Here is a 10,297-nt window from a genome sequence, read left to right on the forward strand (position 1 = left end):
CGAACAAACTGGCAGCTCACCTTTTGACACGCTCATTATGCTGTTAATAATGCACAGACCCAATAAGAAAATGGCCTAGGACTAGATTGTGGTCTGGCCTGTGACATATGCGTAAAATGGCCACTGTTGATGCGTTTTAATCACCTAAAGAGTGCATTACTTAGGCTTCGTTCACATGCAATGTCTATTTTCTATTTTCTATTTTCGGTATGTCTTATGATCACGGTCTGTGCACTGAATATCCCGCCGCGTAATTACTGGCAGCGCGAGCCAGTTACTTATAGTAACTTATAGTAACTGGCTCGCGCTGCCAGTAATTACGCCGCGGGATATTCAGTGCACAGACCGTGATCATAAGACATACCGAAAATAGAAAATAGAAAATAGACATTGCATGTGAACGAAGCCTTAGTCCTATTTGTAATCTCAAAATTTTGTGTCTTGACAACTTTACACATCTTATTGTACCTCCAGTGCAAAGATTTGCATAATATTAGTGAAAATGTTGAAGTCGATTATTTTACGTTCGGTATATTTTTAGTGATAAAAGGTTTTTCAGAACAATATGTATTATATATTTCGCTTTTTTCAAACTAATAAACTTTTTTTTTTGGCTTTTCATTGTTTTAGGAGGTTGCTGTGTATTAATGGTATTAGGTCAAATGGTTGATTTTTCACAAATTTTGTTAAAATGGCGTTGGGTAGGGGGAGGCAAGGGTTTTTGTGCTCTGTATTACCCTTTATTAACTATACCACAGTACATTTATACTACAATATATCTTTGTACGTATGTCAGAGAGTAGATAAATCCTTGGCTTTTTCTCTTTTCGCTCGTTATGCTGTTTTCTTGTTCTTTTTTTTTTTTTTTTTTTTTTTTGGTGGGAGGGGGGGGGGGTGGAGGGAGAAGTGATTACTGTCGGCTAAGGCAGGATGTCCCACTGGTATTAACACTTACAAGTACACAACGTGAAATACAGGAATATTCTGAAACCACGTTCCTGCCTGTTCCCTGTTAGAAGGCAACCTAAGGAACAATTTTATTTTACGAGATGAAATAGAAAATCAGTCAGAAAATTATGAAAAAAGTCCGGGAAAACGATTTGGAAACATTACAGCAGTCCAAAAGTTTAACAAATAATTTATTGATAACATTTAAGAAATTAAAATATTGAAAATACATATAGAAAATTGAAAGTCAGTGCATTATTAATTATTTAGTTTCGAGGAAATAAAACGATAGCAATCAAAAATTTTAACTGCGTTTTACGTTGCCTGTGGACCCACGACAACCGGCAACTATTAGACTTGGGAATGGGCTCGTCATTGAGTCACGATACAAGTGGCGCCACCTACGGCAAATAAGACTTATCAGTGCATGTGTGTTTTCCTTGCCAGTGGACTGTTGTCATTGCTAGATGAAAGATGAATATAATTACAAATTAACGGTAAGATCAACAGTTCTGAGTTACTATTTAAGCGTAACAGAAGCTGAAAGCTTGCACCGTTGATAAAAGCTCAATCGTATTGATATACCAACACGGCGCCAGATTTGCCCGTGCAGGGAAATTTGGCGGCGAATTCGATTTCTTCTAAAAGTGAAATGATTCCTCGTCCATCAAAGTGTTTTGTTTTGTCACTAGTAGCGGTACTATGTGTGGAGAATGCTAGACGCAGAGAAAGTAAAAGAGGGTGGGAAAGGGCATGAAGACTGAGTAATTGTTCTCCGTCCGTCTTTTATCTGGTGCAGTTACCAGTAATTTTACTATGAAGCCATAGGATCTACTGGAGTACACGCGGGTTTCCGATTGTGGGACAGTTATATTTCTTGTTAGCTGGGTTTATGTATGGGTTCTTTCTCTTACATAATCAGATTTTATGTTAATGTTAAAGTCATTACATGCTTTAATTGACGTGTTTTCTCCATCATCATTTCAGTGTGCAATACCTTTTGTTTTCTGCAAGCAGTATGGTGACGGCGTTTGTGGAAGGCTGGGATTTTGTGCAAACCTTGGGTGAAGGGGCTTATGGAGAGTAAGTGACCGTAAATTGTTTTAGGAATTAAGTTTATCCCAGTAAAGGGAGGGGGCAGCATCTATTTTCTGTATTTTACTAAAATATTAATCTCTCTCTCTCATTGTTTATATTTTCTTGAGATACCATTGTAGATGAACCACATTATCAAAATATGCACAATTTTCAGGGTAAAACTAGCTGTAAACACCAGTACCCAGGAAGCAGTGGCTGTGAAGATTATTGACTTAACAAAAACTGCAAATGTGGCAGATAATGTTAGGAAAGAAGTAAGCAATTTTACCACTCATTTAATGAAATAGAGTACATTTATTATAACAGCAACTAGGGTTATTGGCTATTACAGAGATGAATCTACATGTAAGTGCCCTCCTGTGATGTTAAAAATAATAAATAATCATGTCTAATTTACTACTGTAACAGCAGTATAAATTCAAGCATCATTGGGTCAATCCTTTTTGTTGAATTCTGATACCTTAAATTTCAATAAGTCATAAGTAAATATTTGGTTTGTTTATGTTACAGATTTGTGTCCACAAGATGATGACCCATGAGAGCATTATCAAGTTCTATGGTCACAGAAAAGAGGGGGACAGACACTATATATTTCTGGAGTACGCCAGTGGAGGGGAGCTGTTTGATAGGATAGGTGTGTTTGGCTCTTAATAAATAGTAGTCCACAAGTGTAGTAAATATGCTGTGGTATCAGTGATAATAATTGTAGTATTTGTCAAGTCAAAAGATCAGCTCTTGGCAAAAATAATTGGACTGGACTAGATATGTTTTACTACTGCCTCACTCAGTTTAATCTAAGGGAGTGAGTTTTTATGTTGTAAAATTTTATTAACATCATACAGTACTTAATAGGTGAAGCTTTTCCTATGTACCTGGAAATGGTTACTGGGCAGATTCTTTATTACTTGCACTATGTGTATGATACAAACTTGTTTCGTTCCACAGAGCCTGATGTTGGAATGCCAGCAGCCCAGGGTCAAAAGTTTTTTAAACAGCTGATTGCTGGCGTGGTGAGTATTGTTATCTAATGTGACTTTACTGTATGTCTTTTTTTTCCCTTCATGTGCTACTCTACTCTATACAGAAAGATTGAATGTAATGGTGTTACCATGGAAGGATACTTCCCTCGTTGAAAAGGATGATAAGGATTTTTGAACCATGTCAACACATTAATTTGTATTTGATTTCATATCTTCCCCTGTTGATAAGGATATAACCCACATATCAAATTACTAACTAATTACATACCTGGTATTAGTCTATTGACAAAAAAGTTCTCATTGTTGTCAACCATGACAATGTTACATGCTTTGATATCAGAATAATCATATATTCCTCTTTGATGATAGTTTTCTGCAATTAAAAAAAAGGTCGGTGATAAATTTAGGAAAAAAAGAATATAAAAAGAGAATATTTAACATATTTGAGTAAATTAACAGAGTGTATCCAGAAATCTTGTTATGAACCCTTGTTAATGAATTATTTACCCTTCACAGGAGTACCTACACTCTAAGGGTGTCACACACAGGGACCTCAAGCCAGAAAATCTCTTATTGGATGATGATGGTAAGTATGTTATAGTCTGGGTTTGTAAGTCTACACTCCTATATACATGTTCAGCCCATATTTAGGGCTCCCAATGTTTTCAGATGTTATTGTTATTGACTAGTTAGCCAGTAGGTCTGTGTATTTTGAGCACTGTAATGTCGACAACATTCATATTTCCACATGGACCACTGATAGATATGAGATTAACCTTGTTCATGTGGTTATTAAGTCTTGATGAAGTGGTAATATAATGGTCTAAAGAACATTACATGTATGTATCTTTTAAGAATTAAAACTGTCCTTCTTAGGCTGTGATTTTAAAGAACCATACACTTTAAAACACATACAGTTTCTTTCAGTGCACAGATGGAAAACTAACAATTTAAATTGCACCTTGATCTTCAAAAATCCTTTTCTTACATTGCAGTTTTGTTTAAGTGGCGATTTGGAATTTTTTTTTTGTCTTCAGATAACCTGAAGATCACAGACTTTGGTCTGTCCACAGTGTTCAGACACCAGGGGAAGGAGAGGCAGCTGGACAAGTGCTGTGGGACTGTGCCCTATGTGTCCCCAGAGGTTATTGCCAGAAAGCCATACAGTGCTGAGCCAGCTGATATCTGGTCCTGTGGGATAATTCTAGTCACTTTATTGGCAGGAGGTAAGTGTATATTGGCTTACTTGAGAATCAGATTTCTGTTAGACATGTTTTGTGTTTTGGCAAATTCCAGTATTGAACTAAAGCATTAAATATTGTCCTGTTTTAATTTTTCAGAGCTGCCCTGGGATGAGCCTACATATGGCTGCCAGGAATACTCAGACTGGAAAGACTGCAAGATTACACTGTCTCCTTGGAACAAGATTGACAACTTGGCCTTGTGTAAGCGTGGAAAAAATATGTGCCATACAAGGGGGTAGGGGGGCTGTTCTTGTTTCAAAGTTGCCAAGTGTGCGCAACATAGCTTTGTACTTTACATTTTGTGCTTTGTATTTTGTGCATTGTTGATTCTCAATTATATGAGACTGAGATTTATTGGGATTTAATTGACACAACATGAAGGTGGAAATAAAAATTTAGTCAAATTTCAAAGAAACATACCTAGGAATTTCCTTGTGTTTTTCATTGATTTGACATTGAGTGGTTATTTGATTAAACTGAAAGGTCTATAGTTATCCCTTCATTGTCGTTCTAACAAAGCCAGGATTATTGATTTACAGTGACTGTTGTACAAGCCTGGTTTTAAGTTTGGTTATCTTCTGTTATCTGAAATTTATTTTAGAAACAAGGAGAACTTGCAGAACCTAAAATCAGCAAAAGTCTAGCCAATTCCCTGTAGCCTAGCCAATATACTTTTTTCTTGTTTATTTAAGGAACATGTTTTACACAATTGCACTTCATGTTCATGAAATTTGATTCATTTAGAATGTTTTTGGTGACTAAAGAATGACTAAATTTTGTAATTATGTTTTATTTTCTTACTCCAGCTCTGTTGAGGAGGGTCCTGGTGGAAAACCCTCTCAAGCGGATGACTATTCCTCAGATAAAAGCACACCAGTGGTTCAACAAAAGATTTAAAGAGTCAGGTATTACAAGATAGATATCTGATATTATTGGTATTGATGTGTGAGTGTGTGCAGCTCAGAAAAAAATGAGTACTTAAAGTTTAACTGTATGTAATTGTCCTTTTAACTTTACTGTTTAAATCAGCTTGACTATAGAGAGTTTCAGTTACTTTAATATTTTGATTTCAGTTTCTCTAAACTTTGTGAGTGATCAAGGTATTTAGTGCAGGTTTTTGAAAAAAGCATATTCTGCTTTCCAGGTGGCTTTGTCCTCTCCAATTCTCCAGCAGATGGCAACCCATTCAAGAGGTTCTGTTCAGGAGTGGATCTCTCTCCACCTGCCATGAAAGGAAGGTTAGCACTGATCTCTTATCTGCTAGCATACTCAATTTTCCCCAAATAGAACTGATAATTTACATCAACAAAAGGAAATGGAAAACATTTTTGTCGCCTGTCAACAGTATATCATTGATTTGGTAAAAAAAGATTTTTGAAAAATATACCAACAAGATTCAATATCATTGCATATTTTTTTCTTTTCCAATTATTACATTACAACACAAACACACATATTCTTAATTAGATTATCTGAATTATTAATAAACTTCTACATTTAGGGACACTGGGAAGATTTCCTGTTCTCAGCCAGAGCCCCGCCGTGCACCCTCTCTAAGTCCATCCACCAGCGACACCAATGAAGCACTTAGAGACCTTCATATGTTCAGTTTCTCGCAGCCTGTTCACCCTGATCACATGATCCTGGGAAGTCAGATGCCGGGGACACCTGGTGCCTCACAGGTTTGTGGTTTGGTCTTTTACAGGCTACTTTAAAGATTTTTTAACATTCTAGAAATGCTTTGTCAGTGATTGATTTAAGATTTCAGTCCCATTGTGGTGCAAGCATCAGCTGGTTGGTAATTGCTAAAGAAAAGGGAAAATTTTCAGTAACACTGCATTATGTTGCATTTATAAACAGAAATGTTTATTTTTGTCTTTATTATTTCTTTATTTACTTATTTGTTTTTTCAGACCCCTATGCAGAGACTGGTGAGACGCATGACCCGATTCTTTGTAAAGACTCCCGTTGATGAAACCGTGAAACACCTGGTATCAGTATGTGAAAAGCTGGGATACTCTGTCAGGAGAAATCCACAGGGCTTGGTGAGGAAATACTCTTCTTTTTATATTTCTTTTTAGATAACCTTCTGCAAACAGTTCTTTTCAAACTGACAGATTGAGATAGAACTTAATGTAAAAGAGGGATTAGATAAGAATTTACAAGAGTAAGTTAAAATATTAAAAAATAACGTTTATATGAAATATTATCTGTAGTTGCACTTTTGTTAATTTTTTTCAAACTGAAGATGATATGGGAAGACAAAATCATTTTCTGTTGGAAAAAAAAATTCCGGTCAAGCATGTCTGTGTCTATGTAAACAAAATGTTAAGAATTTAAAGACTGGAAACTTTCTGTTTTCAGATCACACTGTCAACCATGGACCGCAGAGGTATGAATCTCATTTTCAAGGCAAACCTGGTGGACATGAACAACCTAATATTGGTTGACTTCCGCTTGTCTAAGGTGAGAATAGCTGCTCTTTGAATGAGTGGGCAGTCAACTCCATACATTTGCTTGTACTCTACCAATTACTTAGATTGAATTGTTTGTTTTCAATAAGACTGGACAGCAGATTTAGATAAAATTACTCCCATTCGATATTCATGATTTTTATATCCATTGCTTTTATTATTTAGCATGAGATTGCCCTTTTATTAGTGCCACATTTCAAGAGACATATTTTGCAACAATCTAGCGTAGATAGACAAAACATTTCAGAATTTCAAATTTGCAATGATGTATTTAAATTTCCATTTAATAAAGGAATAAAAAGCATTGCATTTATTCACAAAAAAATTATATACTATTATTTCTAGGGAGATGGGTTAGAATTCAAGAGGCAATTCATGAAAATCAAAGGGAAATTCAGCAGCCTGATCTGCAAGGCTCCATTGCTGTCCAGTCCCCAGGCGCAAGGTTCAGTGGTTCACTTTTTGTTGGGATGCTCACCCACACTCAAGTCTTCAGCTAGAAAAGATCAGAAAGTAGCTCCCGAAGGGAAAAGCAGAAAGACGAACGAGGATGGGAAAAGTACCTCAGGAAATGCAGTTGTGTCACCAGCAGAGAATAGAAAGGATGATGACAAATTAGAAAGCAATGTCGTTAACAGTGGCACTGGAACTGTGGAGAAAGCTGTATTTAAATTGAAGGAAGGTAACCATGACAACAAGTGCATGAAAGATAAGACAACTGAAGGAGATGGAAACCAAAAAAGACCTGTTGATAAGAAAACCATAGTGAAAGATGTAAAGGAAAATGTTCAGACTTCAAAGTGTAAAAGAAAACTTACACCATGAAATTGACATTTGTAGTATTTTGTAATGTGGGTGCTAGCTTAGTTTTAAGCTGAGGAAGCTGGATGTCCCAGTAGTAAAACAGTATGTGCAATTATAGGCCCCATTCAGAAAAGAGACTAACTAGTTGGAGGGTCAAATATGGCCGACCCACTTGGATACTTCCCCACAGGATATCTATTCAGTGTCTTTTAGCAGATTAGACGGCAAGCTTTGTAGTGGGTCGCCAGATTTGACCCCCAGACTAGTTAGTCCCCTATTCTGCATGGGGCCATATACACAAAGAAAGGATAGGGGAAAAAGTAGAATATGTCTTATTCACTGAAATGACAGTATGATTTACTGCTTGTAGACTCACTGAAGAACAAGATATAAGGAATGAAGAAAGAAAGTCTAGCGTTTCTGTGCTGAATCTTGGTAACCACGGGCTGGTCAGTTAATCAGCATCAAGGATTAAGACGCTGGTATTATTAAACTGCCATAAATAAATGCATGGTGTCAAGGGTTAACAATAAAACTGAAAAACGCAGAGGTAGCCAAACTATGAAACAAGCTTAAGCTGGAGAGCATGGGTTCAGAGATGTCTGATGAATCTTCATCTAAATATCTGCACGTCTTGATAGTGATTGTTCTGTTGAACTGCCATTGAAAAGTGCACTATGTAATTGGGTGCTAATGAGTACTGCTTGTAAAAAGTATGTGGACGAATGTATTTAATCATTACATTTGCAGTAGAAGTCGGCAGATTTCACAAATTCATTAAGTTTCGATATTTCAAATAAACAACCCATGGAAAAAGTATCACTGATTGGAATGTTTATTCACTTTTTTTTCTGTAATCCTACAGTTTGTTGCGATCACCTCAATGTTGCAACACTGCTCTAGTTCATGGGCACATTTGGGACAAAAAAAAAAGTTACTTGGTTCACATTAATTGTGTGCTGTGTGTGAAAGATAATTTCAGGGTAATCAATGAACTCGATACACTTCCATCTTGGGAGTTCAACCCCCTTGAATAGTAAGCTACTGACATGCACCTGTCTTGCTAAAAAAGCTAAACCCAAAATCGGTACGGTCATTAAGTTAAAAAGTTTAAAATGCCTCAGCCCTAACCAACAATCCAAAGCCTCCTCTATATTTTTATGCCCTCCTAAGTCCTTCGTTAATACAGCCAAATAAATTTCACATCAATACTTAAAAACCAGAAATACCAGTTTTGATGAATTCTGCACTTAATGGCTGATAACCTGCTTATACTCACTTGCCAAAAGTTGGCATCGTTATTTTTGAACCACTTCAAACACCTTGACTAACTTATTCAGACAACTATTGCTGGGGGCACCTAAGAAGGCATTATTATCTCAGCAAGGAGCCAGGGTGACTCAGTACTTTTGACAAAAGCAAGGTAATCAAACCGTCAAGCCCCTTGTCCCCTTTCAAATGCCACTGGTGGAGGGTAAAATTGCCAAGTTTCCAACTTCTTGTTTAGATAAATATTTCCAAGTTCAGTTTCCTTCTTTAGGACACCAAGATGTTGTATTCTCAACTTGTAAATCTTTGTAATAGGACATTTTTCAATATCTGTCACGTGGTGCAATCAATTTCTAATCTATTCATATAAATCACTTCGGCATTTAACTTAAACTGGTTTTCTTTGCTTTAACAATTATAAGAAAATTCCTAGACCTCTCAAATAAAATGACAATTGAGGTCATGTAAGTGCACCATGATCACTGGATATATCAAGTGAGGGGACATCTTACTCAGCTGTATAAAAGAGCCAAATACTATATTTCACATCAGTTTTCTATCAATTCTCCCTGTTCTGAGACACTTATTCCTTGAATTACTAAACACCCTTGATCACAATTGTAATCTATCTTTAATCATGGTGATACAAAAAAATACATAATGTAATATTTATGCATTTTCAAAGGGTTATTTCAACAACATGGTTCAGTTATTTGTAGGATATGAAAACTATTCCAATACTGATGTTGTAGAACTTGATAAAGCACTGATGCCAATGTACATTTATTCCGACTGAAATTAAATCAACACACATTGGTATTAGCTTTACTTGGAAAATGAGGGTGGCCCTGAAAAGGGCCGTTGTGAAATGGACTAAAGCGTCTAATACTCCTGGCTCTGTGAGGACTTCTTGCCACCAACGGCCTTGGCAGCTGCACTCTTCTTGGGTAGAAGAACGGCTTGGATATTTGGCAGAACACCACCCTGGGCAATGGTGACACCTCCCAGCAACTTGTTCAACTCCTCGTCGTTGCGGACAGCCAACTGCAAGTGACGGGGGACAATTCTCGATTTCTTGTTGTCACGGGCTGCATTTCCCGCCAACTCGAGGACCTCGGCGGCCAGATACTCGAGCACGGCAGCCAGGTAGACCGGGGCACCGGCTCCAACACGCTGAGCATAGTTACCCTTGCGGAGAAGACGGTGGATTCTGCCCACGGGGAACTGAAGTCCAGCACGGGATGATCTGCTCTTCCCCTTTGCTCTTGCCTTTCCTCCCTTACCACGTCCAGACATCTTGTAATCTACAGCGTACGGAACTAACAACAGCTACAATCCGAGATGTGAAATAATCCTAAAATTTGAAAATTTATGTATAAATGCAGTTCTAAAACCACGTGATAGGATCTTGTGCACCACCAATCAAAATCCTTCCCACCGACGATTGCCCAATCACAAACCCACGGGACATTGCTCTCTC

At 37.2% G+C, this 10,297-nt stretch overlaps 2 protein-coding genes across 2 annotated transcripts; one reads left to right on the forward strand and one right to left on the reverse strand.

Annotated features, from left to right (window-relative positions):
- Window positions 1–1,319: 1,319 nt before the first annotated feature.
- Window positions 1,320–8,367, forward strand: LOC106166281 (serine/threonine-protein kinase Chk1-like). Its single transcript, XM_013544785.2, has 14 exons — window positions 1,320–1,445; window positions 1,936–2,031; window positions 2,201–2,300; window positions 2,557–2,680; window positions 2,992–3,056; window positions 3,543–3,612; window positions 4,064–4,252; window positions 4,367–4,471; window positions 5,077–5,175; window positions 5,415–5,508; window positions 5,772–5,952; window positions 6,184–6,315; window positions 6,635–6,736; window positions 7,090–8,367. Exons 2-14 carry the CDS (start codon window positions 1,967–1,969, stop codon window positions 7,567–7,569), a joined length of 1,806 nt encoding a protein of 601 aa, XP_013400239.2. The 5' UTR covers window positions 1,320–1,445; window positions 1,936–1,966; the 3' UTR covers window positions 7,570–8,367.
- On the reverse strand, window positions 8,368–10,240 carry LOC106166279 (histone H2A). The gene has a single exon (XM_013544783.2). It carries the CDS (start codon window positions 10,111–10,113, stop codon window positions 9,700–9,702), a length of 414 nt encoding a protein of 137 aa, XP_013400237.1. The 5' UTR covers window positions 10,114–10,240; the 3' UTR covers window positions 8,368–9,699.
- Window positions 10,241–10,297: the final 57 nt, after the last annotated feature.

Source organism: Lingula anatina, chromosome 7 (genome assembly GCF_051362555.1).
Source record: "Lingula anatina isolate TDL-2025a chromosome 7, LinAna3.0, whole genome shotgun sequence".
Taxonomy (NCBI): Eukaryota; Metazoa; Brachiopoda; class Lingulata; order Lingulida; family Lingulidae; genus Lingula; species Lingula anatina.